The 22826-nt window shown below is 43.1% G+C and overlaps 1 protein-coding gene across 1 annotated transcript in view; it reads left to right on the forward strand.

Annotated features, from left to right (window-relative positions):
• Positions 1-22826, forward strand: part of diaph1 (diaphanous related formin 1) — a 131880-nt gene that overhangs the window by 29544 nt on the left and 79510 nt on the right. Inside the window, exons 2-11 of the mRNA XM_080007677.1 lie at positions 11595-11621; positions 12865-13035; positions 13974-14075; positions 15547-15677; positions 17104-17187; positions 17309-17372; positions 19126-19265; positions 20880-20985; positions 21465-21575; positions 21873-21995. Coding sequence (XP_079863803.1) covers positions 11595-11621; positions 12865-13035; positions 13974-14075; positions 15547-15677; positions 17104-17187; positions 17309-17372; positions 19126-19265; positions 20880-20985; positions 21465-21575; positions 21873-21995 — 1059 coding nt within the window. The remainder of the gene's footprint in view (positions 1-11594; positions 11622-12864; positions 13036-13973; positions 14076-15546; positions 15678-17103; positions 17188-17308; positions 17373-19125; positions 19266-20879; positions 20986-21464; positions 21576-21872; positions 21996-22826) is intronic.

Raw genomic sequence — 22826 nt, forward strand, 5'->3', positions numbered from 1 at the left:
GAGATGAGCTTCTACCGGTGGCAGTCGTATTAAGATGTTATTGTTATTTAAGTGCTCATGCCAAAGTCTGTAAGAAGTAAGCTGCCTGCTCTTTGTACTGGATGGCCCTCCGCTGTGTGAGCAAATCGATTACACTAAACAATGCACAGAATATGTTGACATTTAGGCTGACACGAGGCTGAGAAAGGGGGTGTTTGTGTGCTCATGCATGCACATTCCATCTTTGATACATTGGATTTGGTTTTCTTTAAAGGTTTGAATGATTTAGGGCTGTGTTAAAGGGGATGTATTATGCTCCTTTTTTTTTACACAAGTTAATGTAGATTTCTGAGGTCTTGCTGAAAATACCAGTCAGATTATGCATTCTAGCCATTCTAAACATGCCTCTAAATCCATCGGCGCTCTGTTTAAGTGGGAGGAGCCACCCTCCAGAGGCCCCGACTTCTGTGAGCCAATGAGGTTTGAGCGCAAGTTCCAGGTTCTGTGAGCCAGTGGGGTTTGAGCTTTACTCCAGCTTCCATTGAATTTAGTCTGTCAACTTTCACTGATTTCACATCAGTACACTAAAATCTTTTTATGAACAAATTTGAGGCGAAAATTAAGAAATCCAGTTGCTCAATCTTCACTCATATTAGATCTACAAGGCCTTATTTGAAAGTTAGTGCTGACTTTCACCGCGGTGTCCAGAGCAGGGCAGGGCTTGTTTTTTTTTTTTTTGTTTCATTCGATTACGCAAATGTCCAAAAATAAAATAAATACATCTACGGTTTTAAATGGAGAAACACGGAGCGGATCGTGCACTGCAGCCTACACTTCAGCCAGCCTACCATGGACACTGTTATTTCTGGAGCAGCTTGGAGCACTGTGGGATACGCCAGAGCTTGCGGCTTTTTGTTTTGTTAAATTACGTAAACGTCGTAAATTAAATACATCCACAGTTTTGTTTTCAGAAACGCGGAGTGGATTGCGCGCCTCAGCCTACAGTACAGTCACCCTAACATATGTGTGTACACACACATAAAAGAAACAAACAGAAAATACTTAAATTTCCCTTATCAACAGTTTTTTCACAGACAGTTGGTATTTATTCATCTTTCTTTTTAAAGATTTTTGGTGGTCTGTGTAACCAACAGAGCACTTGTCATGATTAGCTCTTAGCTCCGATGCTAGTGGGTCCTGTCGAGCTCCAGCTGTGGGTGGAGTTAATTGGATCGAGGGCGCTTCTATTTAAATGAATGCCCTTGGTGACGTGTAGGAGGGCAGCGAACCTGAACGGGTCATTTCACCACGTCTTCTGAATTAGAACGCTCACCACAAATCCGACTGAGTTTTCTTATTTTGCAGTTTATGTGTTAGTCGGCCTATCAGAGACCTAAATGTATGTGCACATGCACTGAAAAAGTGAGTTTTGCATAATAGGTCACCTTTAAAAAGTGCATATACTCAAAATCTATTTGAATTTTTGTTTATTGTAATGTTGATACTTTGTTTGGAAGGCATGCAACCATTTTCCTATAAAATACTACCATAGTCACAAATTAATTGAAATATTTCTGTATTACACTGAATTTTTTATGTGAAATATTTTTGTAATGCACGTCACATGGTATACCAATATGTTGGTAGCAATTCTCATTAGGTACACATTGTCAATTTATTGTTGTTAAATGAAATGTTATCCCTGCGCACTTTGTAAGCTTCTATCTGTTTTATCCTGTTATTGTAATGCACGCGGACCAAAAAAAACGACTGCTCGACTTGAAGAATCACAGTAGGCTGATGGGTTTCTGACTGATTATTCGACTCGCCAACCCTAGATATTGTGTGTGTGTGTGTGTGCGTGTGTGTGCGTGTGCGCGTGCGTGCGTGCGTGCGTGCGTGCGTGTGAGAGCTGTTGCCAAGGCTCCCAGCCCATTTTTATGATAACTTTTTTTTTTTTTTTTTTTGGGATAAGGTGTTAAGGAACAACTGCCTTTATCAGACAAGAATGTTCTATGCTATACGACACCCACCCACGCCTTTTAAATCATATTGTGTGTGTTGTATGGGAATCTGATTCCTAATGTTACCTGTGTGAGAGTTAAAAATAAATAAATCACATTTCTACAATGAACTGAAAAAATACTGGTAAAAGTGGAATGAGAGGAAGGGGATGACAGTGCAGGCAGAGGGACATTCATCCCCTGATCCAATGAGTCAAGTCCCTCTGGAAGCAGGGGAGTGAAGCGGTGAGGTTGGAGAAAAGAGGTGAATAGTCTGGAGGAAGCCTCAGAAGGAGCACTCAGTTCCATGGCACACCAGATGACTTTCAAAGTCTTCAGATCGCTGTACTGTTCACACTAAACAACTTTCTGTCTTACTACATGACTGATCGGCGACAGGGGATCACACATTACAAGATCCTTCACCAGGAGGAGTCCCTGGCGAGTCTGTCGGGTCTCCAAAGTACGTTTTATCATGAAAACACGCAAGATGGGACACTGGAAATGATGCGATCCCGTGCGCAGGACAGGATTATTTTTTTTTTTATTCGATTCTTTTCACTGGGAAACCCCCCCCCCCCCCCCCCACTTTGTGTCTGCTCTCATTGGCTGAAGCTCATCGCGTCACTCCTGACTCAGTCGACCAGATATTAAACCTGCTTAATCAGGGCTTGACAGTGTAACGGTTGCCCGGTTGCCCTCAGCAACCAGATTGAGTCACCTGGCAACCATTCCGTAGCCTCTGGTTGCCCTCTGTGGCAATTACCTTTTGAGCATTTAGTGTTTTTTAATATACAGTGGTATCTTATTTTACGAGTGCACTAACATATGAGTTTTCCGAGTTACGAGCTGTTGTTCCCTGTTTTTTTTTTTTTTTTTTTTTTTTTTGTATTGATTTGCGAGCAAAAATGTGAGTTACAAGGAGCAAGCTTTGGGTACGGTGCCGCTGGTTGGTGTCTCACTTGTTCACTTCACGTGGTGACCTGACCGTGGAAGCATCTCTCTTGTGTTTTGTGCTTTTGTGAAGTTATTTTGCCAAAAAAAAAAAATTCTAACCATGGGTCCTAAGATAGTAAGTGGAAAAATTGGGGTGTTTTTTTTGGGGGCTGGAATGGATGGGAAAAATTGATTTGCTATACGAGCAGATTGAATTACGAGCTTTGTCATGGAACGAATTAAACTCGTCAAAGTAGTCAAAGTACCACTGTACAGCAATTCATGAAAACCTTCAAAATTGGAAAATCTAATTTCAATAAACGCCAACGTTTTACTTGGTTGACTCGGTTATGTAAGTAGTCCACCAACATACATTTGTGCCCAACACGACATTTCGCCTGTTGTGCAGCTACTTTCTACACACACACACAAACACACACGTGCACGCAGCCAGTCTGTTGCAGAGTCGTGCAACAGCTCTTGTCTGACTTGTGTTTCTTCCCCTTTGAAGATTCAAATTCTGTAAAGTATCACATAATACACAAACTACAGAGGGTTTTGTCACTGTACTAAAGCTTTTAAAACATTTTGTCAACTTTTAATTTTCTCGGCTGGCAGTCTGATCTGTTGTGAGCAGTTCACACCAGACGCTCGTCGCTCACAGAGCTATGATTTTATATTATGATTTTCCTCCGATCTGGGGCTTTGTTCGGCAACCTGTCGGAAAGTGGAAAATCAGGCCACAATCACGTCGTCTGAACTGTGCATAAGGGGAAAAGGGGATTTGGAATCAGATGGTGGGAGTAGAATTAGGTACCAGCTGAGGATGCGGGTTAGTTCATTAGTATAACCAATCGGGCTGTTTCCTAAAACTTGTCTTTAATCTTGTGCTGGATATACTTGCCACCTCTGAAAATGAATATCTTTAATCATTGGATAATGCGAATTATGGTTGGCACGACCATGACATTTTAGTTGATGGGTTTCATCCAAAAATTGCGATTAACAATTATATATTGTAAATTTTGTGCGTTTTATGCTGCTATTGTAGTATGAGCCTATAATTGTGTAATAAATTAATCCATAATAATACATTTTATTAAGAAAAGCCATTTATTGGCATTAAACATTGGAACAGAAAAATTCAGTGCACAGTTAATTTTCCTCAGCCCAACTAATGGAAACACACCCAATACATTGCATCATTTTTTTTTAAATAATTTGGGATTGAATCATGATCGTGGAATCTGAGTGATTTCGTTGAACAGTTGCTATTTGCTCAAATAATTAGTCAGACAATTGTCATAATTGTTCTAATACAAATTCTTATTTTTTCCAGGTGTATCATGTGGTTGATAGAGGAGTGGATAGGTTAAATGAATGCTTTTACTTCCTCATGACCGCAATGTTTTCACAGCATGGTTTTGACATTGTCTCACAAGTTCAGCCAACCAACCGTAAGAATTCATTGGATGGGAGCCATATTTGTTTGTTAGACTACAATGGCCCTTGTGAGCCTTGGAATTTTCTTCATCTTGATGCCTTACTAAGTATAATTGTTGTATTCTTGCCTGTGAATAAGCCACAGATTCTCTCAAGGAATACAGGTGAGGATAAGAAATGCAGGGAGAATAAAAGGTTAACCAAACGTTCTGGACTACAGGTACTCCTCACTTAACGACCTACCATTTTAACGTCCGTTCAGACTCACGACCAGCTCTCCGAACAGTCGGTATTGTACTGGCATGCTGCGTACAGGCATGCGCTAAAATAATTTACAGTCAATGTATTTAAATTAATTAAAAATAATAATCAAATCTCATATTTCTCACACAGACGTTTCAACAGACGTCTGTATATGAAAATAGTTACCCTCTCTAGAATTCTAAACTAATCACATCTGATAATTCCAATATAATATATAATAAATCCAAGATGGCACTGCAAAGGGCAGCCCCGGTACTGATCTCTCTGGTACTTTTTCTCTTTTTGTTCATTTGTTCAGTTTTCAGCTGTCCCTCCCCGATCACATTCAGCATGGAGGAACTTTTAAACATCCGACAAATCACTTGTCAAACCTTTTCACCGTCTTTCACCCAACCACAACGTTTTGCAGAGCTTTTAGTCAGAGGAGCAGCGGCTCTCTATAAGACTAACAGGAGACGCGCGCTGGAGCGCTGGTCTAACTGTGACTGCGGAGACTTAGAACTGCGCTCCCCGTCAATACATCTGCAAATGTCCGCTCTCAGGCCAACAAGATGGTTGAACTGCTGCTTCTCAACAGAACAAACGCAGACTTTTCCAGATCCCCCACCCTGTGCTTCAATGACACCTGGCTTGGTGAGCACATCCCAGATAGCTCATTGCATCTGCTGGACTTCCAGCTCCTCTGCGCTGACCGCGTAAAGGAGTTATCGTGGCAAGCGGGGGAAGGTGGAATCTTCTTCTATTTAAAAGACTGTTGGTGTACAGGTGTCACATTGTTAAAGCACTCATGCAGCCTTCACTTACAGACCCATTTCACTGACTGCAAACCGATTTATTGACCGAGGGAGTTTTCGTCGTTCATTCTGGTTGTTTACATCCCACCTTAGGCCTTCACCTGGCTGACCAGATAATAAACATGGAGCATAAGCATCCAGACTCTCCGCTCCCTTTTTTGGGGGACTTAAACAGAGCAAACCTCAACCACAAACTGCCAAAATACAGACAGCACTTAAAGTGTCCGACCAGGGATAGAAACATACTAGACCATTGCTACGCCATATTACAGGATCGCTATCGCTCTGTCCCCTGTGCAGCTTTGGGACTCTGCTCTTTGTCTGCCTCATCTTCTCCCAACTTACAGGCAGAAACTAAAATCTACTAAGCCTGTGGTCAAGACTGTGAGGAGTTGGACCAGTGAGGCAAAGCTGGAGTTACAGGCTAGGGTAGGGCGACGATATGTCCAAATTTTTCCTACCGACCATCATCAGCCCAACAACCAGCGATTGCCGATATATTTGTGTGTTTTGCGAACCATTTTCACTGATGGCGTTTGGATGAATCTCCTGCGCCTCTTTGCTCCTCTGCAATCATCCAGGTTCCCAAGAAACCCTCTATCAGAGGATTAAATGACTATGGGCCTGTCGCCCTGACATCCGTGCTCATGAGATCCTTCAATAGACTGGTGTTGGCCCACCTGAAGGACATCAGAGGCCCTTTGTTGGACCCCCTGCAATTTGCCTATCGGCCACCAGGTCACTGGATGAGGCAGTCAACATGGGACTGCACTACATCCAGACTCCCCAGGGTCATACGCAAGCGTCCTGTTTGTGGACTTTAGCTTGGCTTTCAACACCATCGTCCCAGAAGTCCTCCACTACAATCTCACCCAGCTCACTGTACAGTACCAGTCCCCTCCGCTCAGGGGATCACAAACTTCCTGACAGACAGGAGGCAGCAGGTGAGGCTGGGGAAAATCACATCCAGCACCCGGATCACACCCCCCCCCCCAGGGATGTGTGCTCTCCCCTCTGCTCTTCTCCCTCGACAGGAATTACTGCACATCAAGAGACCAATCTGTAACTTCTGAAGTATTCAGATGACACAATGGTCATCGGCCTCATCCGGGACAGTGACGAGTCTGGATACAGATGGGAGGTTGAACAGCTTGCCCTCTGGTGCGGCCAGAACAACCTGGGGCTGGACAAGCTCAATTCTGTGGAGGTCCACTTCAGAAGGAGCCCCCCCCCCAACACTACCCCCCACTCGGCATACTTAACAGCACTGTCTTTTGTGGAAACCTTCGGGTTTCTGGGACCCACAAATCTCCCAGGACCTAAAGTGGGCATCCAACACACACATCCTGTGCCAGCTCAGGAGGTTCAACCTGCCTCAGGAGCTGCTGATCCAGTTCAACTCTGCCATAATCCAGTCTGTTCTTTCCACATCCATCACTGTCTGGTTTATATCGGCCACCAAACACGGCAGGAAAAGGCTAAAACAGACAGTCAACTCTGAATTAAAAAATCATTGGTGCCGACCTGCCCTCCATTCAGGACATAATGTGACCCACCACAGCAAAATCCGCATTGTCACACATTTCTGAAACCGCCACGAGCATTTTACATTTACATCGGGAAACACAGTTCACTTACTTAGACGCTGAACTATGCCGATCAATCTTTTCCTTTAACGCGACCATCCAGGTAAAACTAAACGTCCACAGTACTGACATGTCTGCCTACCTCAGGTATATAATGTAACGTTTTAATCATTCATATTTCCTCCAGCATCTTTGCACTCTGCACCATTGTACTATTGTCTTGTTACAAATATCAGCTTTTTATAGATACACTTTTTATCATTATTTATATCTGCACATAGTGGTTAAAGGTTTGTTTACCTTTGTTCAGCTTTGTGGCTTTGTTTTAGCTGTATGTCGATTCCATGCAAGTACATTGAGAGCAAGGAAAACAATGTCAAATTCCTTGTATCCACATACTCGGCCAATGAAGCTGATTCTGATTCTTGTGATATCTCTCTTATGTAGATGTTGCCTATTAAGACAAGGGATGCTACTGCTCTGTTCCTCTAACTTGAACTCTAGCTGCACTTTAAGCAATAAGAAGAGAGGATGATGTTACTCAATTCATTCTTTGGTATGTGCGTGTGTGTGTGCGTGTGCGTGCGTGTTCCGTTTTTTCTAACGGAGATGTTTGATGAAAACCTTGTTCTGTGTTTGATATTATGGGCTTATACCCCTCGCCCCTACACACATACCATCAGAGCTCAGCTTAGGTCTTCTTGTTTATCTACCCCCCCCCTGTGGGTGGAAATGGTATTGCTGTTGGGTTGACAAGAAGACATTATTTGTTATATGGCGACACCTTGAGGTCATGACATGCCAGTGTACAACATTTTCTTTATAGATTCAAGATTCAAGATTCAAGATTTTTTTTATTTGTCACATACATATACATACTTCCATACATATATGCAGTGAAATGTAATGCAACGCACCCGGTGATAGCACACAATAAGTCCTAGGAAAAAAGTACAAAAATAAAATAAAATAAAAAGTAGAAAAATCCTTTCTAATAGACCGACTAACTGACTCCTAAAACGTAATACAGTAAGTGGAATACTTATAGAATAAGATAAAAAATATATAGAATAAAATACAATAAAAAATAAATTGAAATAAAATGGAATAGGTTGAAGGAATATGGCTATGTATATACAGATATGTGCATTTAAAGTGGCATGTGAATTAAAGTGGCATGTGAATGTGAATAGTGTGAGGTAGTGTTTGGGATAATACAGCACAGTATACAACAGTACGGCGCAGCAATACGGCATCACGAACAACCCTGAACAGTGACACAGTATGCGGTACAGTATGCTACATACAGTACAGTAGGTAGTGGGGCCTAGTGCATGGCTCAGTTAGGACCCCTGGTGAGGTCAGCGTTGACAGTTCTGATGGCTTGAGGGAAGAAACTCCGTCTCAGTCTCTCTGATCTCGCTGCGTGACTGCGGAGGCGCTTGTCAGGATGTTGCCTGTCAGGATGCTCTCCACTGCTCCAGAGTAGAAGGACTTGAGGATCCTCACCGAGACCCGGAATTTCCTCAGCTGCCTGAGGTGGTAGAGACGCTGCCTCGCCTTTCTCACCAGAGTGTCTGTATGAACAGTCCATGTTAAGTCCTCTGTGATGTGGACTCCCAGATATCTGAAGCTGCTCACCCTATCGACAGAAGTCCCATTAATCCACAAGGGCGCGTGCGTCCTCGATTGTGATCCACGCCTAAAGTCCACAATCAGCTCCTTGGTTTTGCTGACGTTCAGGTGGAGGCTGTTGTCCTGGCACCAGAGTGACAGGTCAGCCACCTCCTCGCGGTAGGCCTTCTCATCGCAGTCGGTGATCAGGCCCACGACCACGGTGTCGTCAGCAAACTTGATGATGGTGTTGGAGCTGGACCTGGCCACACAGTCATGTGTGTACAGGGAGTACAGTAGGGGGCTGAGGACGCAGCCCTGGGGGGATCCTGTATTCAGGGTGAGGGAGCTTGACATGTACTTCCCCACCTTGACCACCTGGGGGCGGCCTGTGAGGAAGTCCAGGATCCAGGTGCACAGCGGAGCATTCAATCCTAGCTCCAACAACTTGACAGCCAGTCTGGTGGGAACTATGGTGTTGAAAGCTGAACTATAATCAATGAACAGCATTCTCACATAGGCCCCCTTCTGGCCATCCAGGTGCGTGAGCGTGGTGTGCAGTACCTGGGAGACCGCGTCATCCGTGGATCTGTTCTGCCAGTACGCGAACTGCAACGGGTCCAAGGTGCGGGGGAGGGAGGCGCAGATGTAATCCTTAATCAGCCTCTCGAAACACTTCATGACCACCGAGGTGAGGGCCACCGGACGGTAGTCATTCAGGCAGGTTGGAGAGGCGATCTTCCGGACAGGAACGACGGTGGACCTCTTGAAACAGGATGGGACCACTGATTCAGCCAGGGAGATGTTGAATATTGTGGTGAACACTGGAGCTAGCTGGTTAGCACAGGTCTTCAGTACTCGTCCAGATATGCCGTCTGGGCCCGCAGCTTTCCTGGTGTTCACCCGCATCAAAGCCCTCCTGACCTCGTGCACGGACACTGAGAGTGCGCGCTCGTCCCCAGCGGTGTAGCTCCAATTAGCCGGCGAGCTAGCGGTGCTGCTGCCAGACTCGAACCGCGCATAAAAGGAGTTCAGTTGGTTGGCCAGGGAGGCGTCCGCACTCGTGGCTGGGGAGGAGCTGCTCTTGTAGTTAGTTATTGTTCGCAGCCCCTCCCACAAGCGCTTTGTGTCCCCCCGCTCCATCTGCAGCTCCACGGTGTCTCTGTACGTCCGTTTGGCGTCCCTCACCGCCCTCCGCAGATTGTACGACGCCGCTTTGTAATTGTCCATGTTACCAGATACAAGTCCGTCGTTGTAAGCGGCCGTGCGCGCATTCAGAGCGCAGCGGATGGATTTATCAACCCATGGTTTCTGGTTTGGAAATATCCGAACTTTCACCGTGGGAACGATTTCATCCGCGAGCGTAGCCACAAAACTCACTACAACCTCCGTAAACTCGCTTGGAACACGTCCCAGTCTACGTCAGTCAGAGCGTCCTGAAGCGCAGCCTCTGATTGGTCCGTCCACCGCTTCACTCCCCTCGTCATCACCAGATCCCGCGCGATCAGAGGCCTGTAAACAGGAAGCAGCGAGATCGCGGCATGATCTGATTTCCCGAAAGCAGGAAGCGACACGGGCTTGTATCCGTTCTTGTAAGGAGTGTAACAATGGTCCAGAGTTCTGTCTCCCCTGGTGGCACACGTGATGTGTTGGTGGAAATTCGGCAGAACTTTTTTCAGGTTGGCCCTGTTAAAGTCCCCAGTCACCACCACAGCCGCGTCGGGATGTCTGTTCTGAAATCCGCACAACACATCGTACAGAACCGACAGAGCTGCGTCGGTGTCCGCTTGCGGTGGGATATAAACGGCTGTAATGATGACCGTGCTGAATTCCCGGGGGAGATAAAATGGACGGCATAGTATGGTCAGCTGTTCCAGGTTCGGCGAGCAGGAGTGGGAGAGGAATTTGGTGTTGTTGGCGTTACACCAGCGGTTGTTTACCATTAGGCAGACGCCTCCACCTTTGGATTTCCCCGACTCTCCCGTTCTGTCGCCGCGGAACACCGAGAAGGCCTCGGCTGGACGTATGGCTTCATCCGGCACCAGTGGGGTCAGCCATGTTTACGTCAGGCAGAGGACGCAACAGTTCCTCGTGTCACGCTGGAATTGAATCCTCGCTCGAAGTTCATCCATCTTGTTCTCCAGGGACTGGACGTTAGCAAGAAGGATGCTTGGCAGAGGTGGACGGTAAGGTTGCGTCCTCATTCTGACCCGAATGCCGCCTCGTTTACCTCGGTGCTTCCTCCGTGGGCCGGCTCGTGGAACAGCGACTCCATTTTTGTTGTTGTTGCGAGTGTTCCCGCGTAGGATTTCCGCCGGCCACTCTGCTCCCACGGATAAAAAGTCCCAAAGTTGTTCGTTTAGGGAAATTTTTATATCCATGAGTGCATCGCGGCCGCATGAGTTAATTGTTGATGTTTTTCTGGCGAACATTGTGATTAAAAAAAGGAAAAAAAATACTAAAGAGTAAGAAAGTAACCGGAGCGCCGGCGCAGGCGACCGCTAGGGGCGGCGCCACTATCGCCACTATAACAACTCTCGGCGAACCTTATTGACGACTTTTCTCCCTGGCGGTCTGTGTTGAGCCACCACATTTCCAGCCATTACCGCTCCAATGTTTTAATTACCCTGACACTGCAGAGCAACCTCGGGCTTATATAGATCTGTGTCCTTGATGGAACCTTGTTGACACCCCCCGTAAGTGTGTTTTAATGAGATAATTGACTACTAGTGTTCCGTCTAACTGACAGTGTGCCTTTCCTACTATCCTCATTAATCAGTAATGAACTCCATGGGTGCCCCTCCTCCCCCCACGACACCTGATTGATGTCTGATCAATTCCCTCACCTCCACCCCCTCTTACCTTTCTCCTTGTTGCTGTAGTTTTTCCTTGCCCTAACCTGTTTGATTTGTGTTCCCACTCCCTGCTTCTGTTTTTCTTTTTTTTTTCTCCTTGCGTCCATCCGTCCGGTACAGAAACTCAAAAGGCTGATACCCGATGAGGTAGGTTCGGTGCGACATGCCAGCGCGACCCATGTTCTGTCCTAATACATGCGTGTGTGCGTGTTCCATAAACCCACAAGCACGATAACGTCACTGTCCGTCACACTAACCTAACCCACCTTTAACTTGCCTGTGTCCACACAGTGTCCTTGTATTTGTCTTGTACTGCATTCATTAGAAAATGTGCATGCTTGAAAGAAGCACCTTGTTTGCAATGCATGCTTAGGGCACATAGGATAAAGATTAAAATAAATGAGCCATGAATAAATGAGGCATGACCACTTCACAGATGGCCACATATAGATAATATCTATGTATTTAAGATGAAGCAATATTTGCTAAAATACCTGTGCCCTAAGATCTTGTTTTGTGGTTTGTTTTTTTTTTTTGTTTTTTTTTTTGCGCTCCAGAATTTTTTCCTATGGGTGGCCAGATGGGGCGACTGAAAATCTTGGGGTGGCACACAGGCCCAGTTGTATTGATTGGATTTGCATGTTGGCGGGGGGGGGCGGAGAAAGTATCCCTGTTACGCACAGGGCTTTTTTTGTTATATTCAATTTGTAAACAAAGGAAAATAAATACATCTACAATTTAAAAACTTTATTTGTTTTGTTTTTGTTTCGGTAACGGGGACGCGGAGCGGATATCGCTTCTGGAAATTTCTTTTTTTTGCTCTTTTCCTTGGGTGGCTAAGACGCACCTTAAACTTGCGATTAAGGGTGGGTAAGACGTACGGCGACTCGCGAGGGGGGGGCCAGCTATTGTAGCAGGGTGGGCGCCTCTGGCGGTGACCAACTGGCCGGATTTTTACAGCCCATTATAAAGCCATTGAAACATTTTTGAATGAAATTGCTTCCGTGTTTGTTTCGGCTGTGTGTGCCTTGTGTTCAGCTGCCATCATTGACTGTTGATCTTCTTCAACAGACAAAAGTGCTTTGTATGCAAAGGTCACCGCCAGTCACTTGTCCTGTTCCTAATCATCTCCGTAGCGCTGAGGATTAGTCTAATGTCTTGAATAAATTGGACATGTCTGAATCTAATGAGATTATGTATTTGACAAAGTATTTTAATAACTATTCGCAGTGGCTGTTAATGCACTGCCCCTCAAACTTTGGAGATGATTATGGCTCTGTACTCGCCAATATGACTGATCTTTGATGTTACCCCTCCAAATTGTTCCTCTCTAATGTGTGTGTGTGTGTGTGTGTGTCCTCCCTCCCTTTACCCCCATGGCTTTGTCCAGCTGGAACGCTTCACCAGCATGAGAATAAAAAAGGACAAGGACAAGGATAAGGCGGGCTTAGTGCCCGCCCAGCGCCACTCCTCCGCCGCAAGCTACGAGATAGGCACACAGGGTGCCATGCTGCATGACCATTCTGACGAATACGTGCTGGAGCTGTTTGAGCAGATGCTGGTGAGACGGTGGATCCTTAATGTCATGTCAAATATAAAATAGTGATTTAAAATGGATCAGATCATGAGCACATGGTTGGTAAAAAATACATTTCGCTTTCGTTTGTCTTTGAACATGCATTAATACCAACCCTGAGAGACTTCAGTAGCTTGGCATATAAGTTGTGTTTATAATGATCGGGGCTGGGTTAAATGTGAATATATGGATATGGAATGATATTGTGAGCCATCTCATCAATATCAGATTGAATACATTTTTAATTGTATCCTGGCCCATTTTTATCGAAATCTTGGGAGCTTTCCCATTACTAAGCCCTACTATTTATGTTGGAAGGGGTACTCAGAGGTTTCATTTAAAATACAATTTGAGATGTAAGCCTAGCATGTGTAAATATAAAGTTGTGTAGAAATCCTAATCCAAAATGAATCTAGTTATTTTACTAAATGTGGTTGTTAGGGATTGATGCCTCTCATATGACCACATCAAATTGCAAAACCTTGGACTGCATCATTTTATACAAATGGAAAAATTGATTTTGTGAATGCACATGTTTGCTTTAAGCATGTTCCAGGTCATGTAACTTTGCAACTAGAATCTCTGTGGCCAATGTATCCACAAAGTCCAGCCACAGTTAGAGGAGCATCCCCAAGACTCGTCTTGGTGTAATTTGCGGAGGATCGACCAAACTGCCAGCCACTGGTTCTTTTTTTTTTTTTTAGGATGTATTCCTATTAAACTGTCTGAAAGTTCTTATTTTTTGCCTTGAACAATCTCCTCCTGTCACTATTAATTCTATTTTGTTCTGCAATCCTGTATATCCCATCTCTCCCTCCCCCTCTCCCCCTGTCTCCCTCTCTCTCTCCCTCCCTCTCTCTCTCTCTCTCTCTCTCTCTCTCTCCCTCTCTCAATTTCCCCGGCTCCCATGCATGTCTCTGTAGGTGGACATGAACCTGAACGGGGAGAAGCAGCAGCCGCTGAGAGCGAAAGACATCGGCATTAAGCGAGAGATGGTCTCCCAGTACCTCCACACATCCAAAGCTGTCAGTACCAGACCTATATATAGCTCCTAAATTTGCGCTGATGTTAGTGGAGGACGTGGAGCTTCAACGCCCTTGTCAGCTCTGTTCTGTGCTCAGAAAGGCCAAAATGCACTACAGCACAGGTTTTGTATTTGTGTGTATACTGTATGTTCACCCATCAGCCACAACATTAAAACCTTTGACAGGTGAAGCAAATAACATTGATCATATTGTTCCAATAGCACCTGCCGAGGGGTGGGATATATAAGGGCAGCAATTGAACCGGTGAACCTCCGACAGGGTCATGGGCTCCCATGAGCTCATTGATGCACGTGGGGTGTGAAGTCCAGCTCATTTGGTCCGATCCCACAGAAGAGCTTCTATTGCACAAATTGCTGAAAAGCTTAATGTTGGCTATGATGAAGTTGTCAGAACTCACATGATGGAGCATCTGTGGGATGTTCTGGAACAACAAGCCCGATGCACGGAGGCCCCACCTCATAACTTCCAGGACTTAAAGGATTTGGTGCTATCGTCTTGGTGCCAGATACCACAGGACACCTTCAGAGGTCTTGTGGATTCCATGCCTCCACGGGTCAGAGCTGTTTTGGCGGCACGAGGGGGAGCTACACAATATTAATGGTTATTAGTGGTGGTATTAATGTTGTGGCTGATCGGTGTACAGTATGTACACAATTCATTTTACAGTTTTAGTTCTTTTCACTATATATTAACATCAGACTAAGGGGATTTTCTTAATGCACAAGCACATACAATTCACTGGCCCTGCAACTTGATTGTTTGTATTTTTAAGGGTTTTGCATAGAACAATGTTGAAAAATGAAAGATTTTCACAAAAAGTTTTACAAATATTTGACATTCAAAGTCATTAATTTTGCATTTGAATTTAAATGAACACGGTTAATTTCAAGTTCTGTGTTACAAAAACGTAATATAAAAACAAATAATAAATACAAACGACAGTTCATAGAATCATTGAGCAAATATAATTTTACCAATTCTATATTACTTACCTGCAATACTTATTTTGAATACGCAACAGATGATTTGTCTGAAAATCGGTTTTATATGTTGTGAAAATTAGTCCTGTATAAGACAATCTAATACGTTATTATTGCGCATAGCCTTTATTAGGTTAGGATGGGATTTTTAGTTGGAAAGCCAACAAACCAATTATGTGTTGCTAGCAAAAACCTCCTGACACCAGTGCTATTCTGGTGTACGGCTAAATTAGTTATTCTGAAAGCAGCAGGAGAAAATGTAAACAAATATGCTGATTAAAAAGTAGCTTCCAGGGCCAACAGAGCCGACTGCAGATGGTTCCTATCACGCAATTTTGCTGTAAAATAAGCCTATTAAAACAAACTCTTCCACATAACCTTTTTAAGTCTTTTTAAATTGGGCTTACTGTTTTCTTATTTTATATGAAAATACATGTATCTTCATGCTGTGTTTTTCTGATGTGTGTCAGGGCCAGGACCAGAAGGAGAGTTCCAAGTCGGCCATGATGTACATCCAGGAGTTAAAGTCTGACATCAGAGACACGCAGCTCCTGAGTTGCCTGGAGTCTCTGCGAGTGTCGCTCAACAACAACCCCGTCAGGTAACCAACAACCATCAAGTTGTTTTCTATCTCTCAATGTATTTTAAATACTTTGGGTTTAATTTCTGAATATTAGATTAATATTCAAAAATCTAGACTACCTGCTCCATCAGCATTAGTTGACTAACTCACCAACAAGTTGTTGAACAAACAGCTCTCTTACGGTTCCCTTTGGTGCAAACATGCAGATCGAGATCTTCCTTCGATATTCAGAGTGAAGTGAAGTCAGAATGTGAAATAGTTTTGATAAAATAAGGTTATGAAGTGTATCAACTCGTGAATGACTACACCACGTCTTTTTTGTGTGATTTAAAAATAATAATAATAATAATCACTTCTCCGTGAAGCATCTGTGTTGTTATGGATTAGGAGAAGAGGGTGGCGGAAGCTCTCAATCATATTGCGTAACTGGCAGTGGGAGGCGGGGGGCTCCCAGGAAAGAAGAATTCCCAGAATGCTAGTTAAACAGCCTGAGATATTTTGTAATGAGTAGTGTAATGGGCTGGATCCTTAAATTCCTGATGGAAGATTCTGATGACTGCTCGCTGTATAAGACAATTCACTGCATATATGTATAAATGTATGTATATATATATGTGACAAATAAACGTCAGTGGTGGAAGACAGACCTTTTTACTTAAGTAAAAGTACAAACACCTTCACCAATAAATTACTGGAGTAAAAGTGAAAGTACCACATTGACATTTATACTTAAATACACACTTTTGAATGTATTTTACGTATTAAAAGTAAATACTTGACTTATCCAGTGCCCTGCTATAGCAAAGCCTATAATGCTTCATGAAGTGCTACTGTAGCTTTGATTCCTGTAGATAATGCTCATGCAGATCCTGATTACAATAAGTCATTTACAAGGATATGGACCTAACTGATCACCGATGAGCAATCCTAAATCAGCTGTTTGAGAGATCCAGTCCCACTGAATATACATAAATACATATGAGTGCAGAAGCACTTGGTTCATTTCCACCAGTGCTGGCCTGAGGGAACCGATTGAACATCGCCATTGGATTAAAGTACGGCGCAGTGAAACTATGAGTGTGAACTCCCAAGGCTGCGCAAAGGAATAAACTAGAAAAAAAAAATCTTGGTCACACACTCAAACTCAACCAGTAAAATAAGTGTATGTATAGTATTGAACTGAGAATCATGATGCATTTGTGCAATGCATATAGAGGGTGATATTCCTCAGATGTACGGTGAATCGGACTAAAATGTTCGGAGAATTGGAGGGAATTCTGCTTTTTTTTTTTTTTTTTTTTTAGGGTTTTTTGGGTTTTTTTTAACTCTCTTACTCTCAGGACTTGATTGAATCAGTATACACATGCACAATCTAACCCTTGCCCTTCTAGTAGTGTCTTGGGTAAGAATGATTTTCATGTTTCATGTTTCTTAACATTTCCAGCTGGGTGCAGAACTTTGGAGACGAGGGTCTAGCCCTGCTGCTCAACCTTCTGAAGAGGCTGCAGGAGGAGAGAGATGAATACCCGTAAGACAAGCAAGCGTCCACTCAAATTACCAGCAAAAACACGTAGACATTGTATTTTTTTTTTTTCTTCTGTCGGCTGCTGTTCTGAGTTGTTGTGCCTCCTGTCTCTTCCTGCTATTAGCAACACATCAGGGAAGTGTCAGCACGAGATCATCCGCTGTCTCAAAGCCTTCATGAACAACAAGGTAAGAGTCTGGGCCTATCGTAGTCTGCTTATCGAAATTTGTGACATCAGAGGTTGTGTTTTCTGAAATGTAGATCATCTCATTTGGTGAATGCCAGCTCGGATTAAAAATTAAATTATCTTAATTATTAATTCGATTTTCATTCAAATATATTTCTAAGTCCAAACCAGTGTTTTTATTTTTTATTTTTTTTTTGTTCCGGATAAAATGGATATCCTCAGTTTTTTCTTTAATCTGCTGCTGTGTCTCTACATTTCCACCAGAGGGCAGCATACACATAGGCAAACACCAAATGTAGTTGGTGAATTTTAATTAAATTTGATATCAATATGAATTTAAGTTTCGCTGCCTATTTGAGAAACCTCTTCTACATATAAATGACAAAATATAGCGTTGTTTGAGGACGATGCAGCCGCCATGCCAAAAAAAACCTGTGAAAATAGGCAATGAAAAGATATGATAATAGTTGAATTCATCTTGGACGCTGAATAAATCGACAACAATATAATCCTTTTAATTTGGATAGAATCCTAATATTTGGATGTTAACTGTCTTTTTCTTTTGACTATCTTATTACATCATCATTTAGCACACACTTTAGCAGAATTACACTAAAACATGTTATTCATACACGATGGGGTTAAGTGTCTTGCTCAAGGACACTACAGCATGCTATCAGGGGGGCCTGGGATAGAACCAGAAACCTTCTGATCACCAAACGATTCCCTCTATCTCCTGAGCTCCTGCCCCCACCTTATCTTGAGGTTATCTTAAATTCAATCATAAGTCTCAATTACTACTACTAATGATAAGATAACACTTTATTAATCCGGAGGTGGGTGGGGTTGGAGGGGATATATCAGGTGCTAAAAGAGTAGGAGTTGACAGAATAGTGCAATTCCAAAAAAAGCTGGAAATTGGCAGTTATGCTAAAATAAGTACAATAATGGCATTAGAAGATGCTAAAGCCTACTAATAATAACATTATTATAAGAATAATAGTATTAATGATAATACTAATAATGGTAGTAGAAACAATGGTAGTACCGCTCATCATAATAATAATAATAATAATAATGGTGATATACACCGATCAGCCACAACATTAAAACACCTGACAGGTGACGTGAATAAAATTGAGCATCTGTGGGATGTGCTGGAACAACAAGCCCGATCCATGGGGGCCCCTTCTCACAGCTTCCAGGACTTGAGGGATCTGCTGCTAACGTCTTGGTGCCAGATACCACAGAACACCTTCAGAGGTCTTGTGGTCCATGCCTCCATGGGTCATAGCTGTTTTGGCGGCACAAGGGGGACCTACACAATATTAGGTGGTTTTAATGTTATGGCTGATAGGTGTATAATGTAACTGAAGGAGAGCTTCAAGAATGTTTAAAGTTCTTTCTTTCAATAACTTTTGCTTAATTTCTGTCATAAATGTTATCATATTAAAATTGTTTTCATGTCACTTTTCTAAACATGAGGCATAAATTGTTCACAGAAAAGAGAGAACCATGTTCGAAAGTTATAAGACAAATCAAAGTAAAGGAGTCGATAGGAACAGTCAAATACGAATCATAATTTGAAAAGTTTTGAGTCTAGACTTGGTTAGACACAATTCTATAATTGGAATCTTGGTTTTATTATTCCAGGAAAAAGAAAATCAACATGAGTTGGCTTTTCATCTTGGGTTTGTGTCTTTGCCTCATCCAGCTGACCCTCTCCCTCCCTGACTCTCTTCCCCCTCCTGCAGTACGGACTGAAAGCCATGCTGGAGTCCGCTGAGGGCATCCGTCTGCTGGTCAGAGCCATCAACCCCCAAGCACCGCACATGATGGTGGATGCCGTGAAGCTGCTGTCCGCCATCTCCATCCTGGAGCACCCTGACAACCTGTGAGCACCCGGCACACAGCCGCGCCGGTCATGTCAGATATTACGTTCTCAATGCCCGGGAGATCCAGTGCTAGCTCTGGAAATGTCAGGATCAGCGCTCGGACCGTTTTTTTAGCTTCAAAACGACATGTTTTTCGTGAGACTCATTTTAAAATAGTTCTTATCGTGTAAACATTTTTAAGATTACAGTTCAAATCCCCAGGGGAAATTTAGGAATATACATTATGAATGCATAAATTATTAAATGATTATACATTACAATATCCCTTATTCATGACATTGGCCTGAGGTATAGTCACACACATGGGGGAAAAAGGGCTCACACACAGCACAGGAGGACAGTAGAGGACGTATGTGCTGCGAACATTCTACACCCAATGTGTGCATTCAAATGTCCTTCAGTCCTCACTAATAAAGCAGGAGTGTACAGTTTCTTGAATTGAAGTGAGTGAAACCGATTATTTTTAATTTTATATAAATAATTGGCCTCCGATCTGTGGCTTTGAATCGATTTAGCTATATATATTGGATTTCCAATACATATCAGTTGATTTGGAGTTGGGTTACTTTTTATTTTTATCCTATGACAATTTACCCTGCTGGTCTTGCAGCCGGCGGGTTAGAAAGTGATTCCCAGGAGATCCATTTAAATGAGGTGACGGGTCCCCGGAAGAAGCCATCTTAATTGCCGTCTGGACTCTGTCTTCTTGCATCTCTGCACTCCCTATGAGGGGAGCTTTTGGAACAGATGGTTGTCTGGGTGAGCAGAACTCACCCGTGTCAGCGCAGCAGAGTGCCAATGACCTGCTCACTGGAGCCCGTCCTTGAAACTGAGCCGACGCAAGACTCTGGTGGGGGTAGGGGGGGTGTGCGGTGGTGTGGGTGTGAAGGTATTTTCAATAGGCCGACACAGAATCACCATCCCTTGTCCTTTTTTGATTGAGGAGGCAGTAATTAATTTTCATAAGCATATTAAACGCTCACCATGCATAGCAGCATTACCAGTGGGGTGACAATTAAATTGCTGATTAAACTTTAGTTGTGATATTTTTTTTTATCATGATCTGAATATTAGTTTTGAGACTCATGATCCTCCACAATAATTATACTAGATTGTATACTATATACAATATATGAGGTGTTTTCCATCAGTGGTTTATTTTTTGGTTTTTGGATAAAGGATTTATTCACTGCCTTGTTTAAACAACATCAACATCAGATGTTGTTAAAACAAGTCAATGTGGCAATGACAGTGCGACTGTCATTTAGATCCTAAAGTTAAACACAAAATAGGAATCCATGAAACTGCATCACATTGTGTTTGTGTTAGGTTTATGTACTGGAACAAGAGCAAGTGCATAGCTACATTGCGAGCTACACTAGGGCAGTAGCTCAGGCTGTAGATTGTATTGATACTGATACCAGTATTGATATCTGTGCATTCCTAATACGAGTAGGTCTGTAAGAGGTGTGTGTGTGTGTGTGTGTGTGTGTGTGTGTGTGTGTGTGTGTGTGTGTGTGTGTGTGTGTGTGTGTGTGTGTGTGTGTGTGTGTGTGTGTGTGTGTGTGTGTGTGTGTGTGTGTGTGTGTGTGTGTGTGTGTGTGTGTGTCCAGCCACGAGCGTGTCCTGGAGGCCATCACAGAGGAAGCAGAGAAAAAGGACATTGAGAGGTTTCAGCCCCTGTTGTCTGGCATGAAAATGCCCAACGTCAATCTGAAGGTATGTCAACAAACACACAATGTCCATGAACTTATTTAATATGACAAACAAAATAACACTTTATTAATTGTTATTAATAATAATAATTGAAATGTTTTTTATTATTAATCCCTCGGGGTGTATTCATAGTCTTTAGATACATGTTCTTTATATCTAGTCTTAAAGTCTTATTTGTCTAGTTTTTACCATCTTGTATATAGTCTTATATTTAGTCTTATAGCCTTATATTTAGTCTTGGATATAGTCTTATTCTCTTACATAGTTATATAGTTAGTCTCATGGTCTTTAGCTCCACTGCAGGTTGCCTTAATGTGATCTGGAATTTAAGAGGCTTACTGTACCCACAGGACAAATGTGGCCCAGTCCTACTGTACCCACAGGACAAATGTGGCCCATTAAAATGCTCTGCAAAGCCTTGACCGCTACAGTTCTGAAAGGTCTGGGTCAATGTTTGAAGCGTGCTGTGTTGTGTTTTGCAGGGCGGCTGCATGCAGCTGATCAATGCCCTGATCAGCAGAGGAGAAGAGCTGGACTTCAGGATCCACATCCGCTCCGAGCTGCTCAGGCTGGGGCTGCGAGAGCGGCTGAGGGTATGGGGCAGACCACACGTCCACCGTGCGCTCCTTCCACACTCCTTCCCCCTCCCCCTACCCCCCCGTCCGTTTAGTGCAATTTGTATTGATCTTTCCGCCTCTAAGTGACGGCCTCCTACACACACACACACACTCACAAAAAAATAAGTTGTCTTTTATTTTCTCCCTTGCTGCCTCTGCCCTTTTTCTGATTAACATATAAAAACGCAGGTGTGCAAGCACTACTCAAACTTTCTTGCCTGTCCGTGCTCAACTTCTTCTATAGAAACTTTTCCGACCCCCCTCTCCCTTCAGGAAGTCAGGACGATAGAAAACGAGGAGCTGCGGGTGCAGCTCAGTGTGTTTGACGATCAGGCCGAGGACGACTCCGAGGAGCTGAAGGTGCGCCTCGATGACATCCGCATGGAGATGGAATATCCTTCCACATGAAATCCATCTCTCTTGGAGGGGAGGAGGGGAGAGCGCTGCGCACATAACGTCAATTAATTTACTTGAAATTTTTCCAATGTCACTTTTCAAATTGAGAACTTTCAAGATTCGTCACAAACTGAAAGTCACATTGCTGCAGGGTGATGAAACTATTCATTATGTGCTTATCACGGTGAAGGGCTATTTATCCCATCAATCATTCAAGGCAGCAGTTGACCCAACTGCCTCTGAGCACAGCATGGCTTCCACAAGATGTTTTTAAAAATAAATTCTATATAAATTGTCATTCACACTAAATCCTACTGCTTATTATGCTTAACCACGGCAGTATCTTATTTTGTGTCCTTGTATTGCCAGCCCAGTCTCATCAGGTTGACATCAAAATGTGACGCTTATTCAAAGTGTTTTTCGTCAACATTGACAAATTGACAAACTTTTATCCTTGATACAATGACGATTACCTAGAAATTGAACACATTAGCTCCAAAACAAAGCAGTATCTGTTTTTTATTATATTTGTACTCTTCAACCTCAATTTGTTAGTAAATGCAATACGTAATAGGAGAAAAATATTATGTAGGTATTTTTTGTTGAATGTCGAGAATGAACAGAGTGCTCTAACATTGCTATCCACAAAATCCTGCTCTTTTGCTATAGACTAATATATTAATTTTGTTATTTGGAAAGGGCCATTCTTTCAGAGTTGAGTTTATTTAAATAGCGTCAGTGTGCATTTGAAATATAGATCGGGAATTGAACAGAACAACAAATACATGATTTAACTATGTTAAGAGGCATGCAGTTAGGAGTGTGAACACC

The sequence above is a fragment of the Zeus faber genome (genome assembly GCF_960531495.2).
Source record: "Zeus faber genome assembly, chromosome: 10".
In the NCBI taxonomy this organism is placed as follows: Eukaryota; Metazoa; Chordata; class Actinopteri; order Zeiformes; family Zeidae; genus Zeus; species Zeus faber.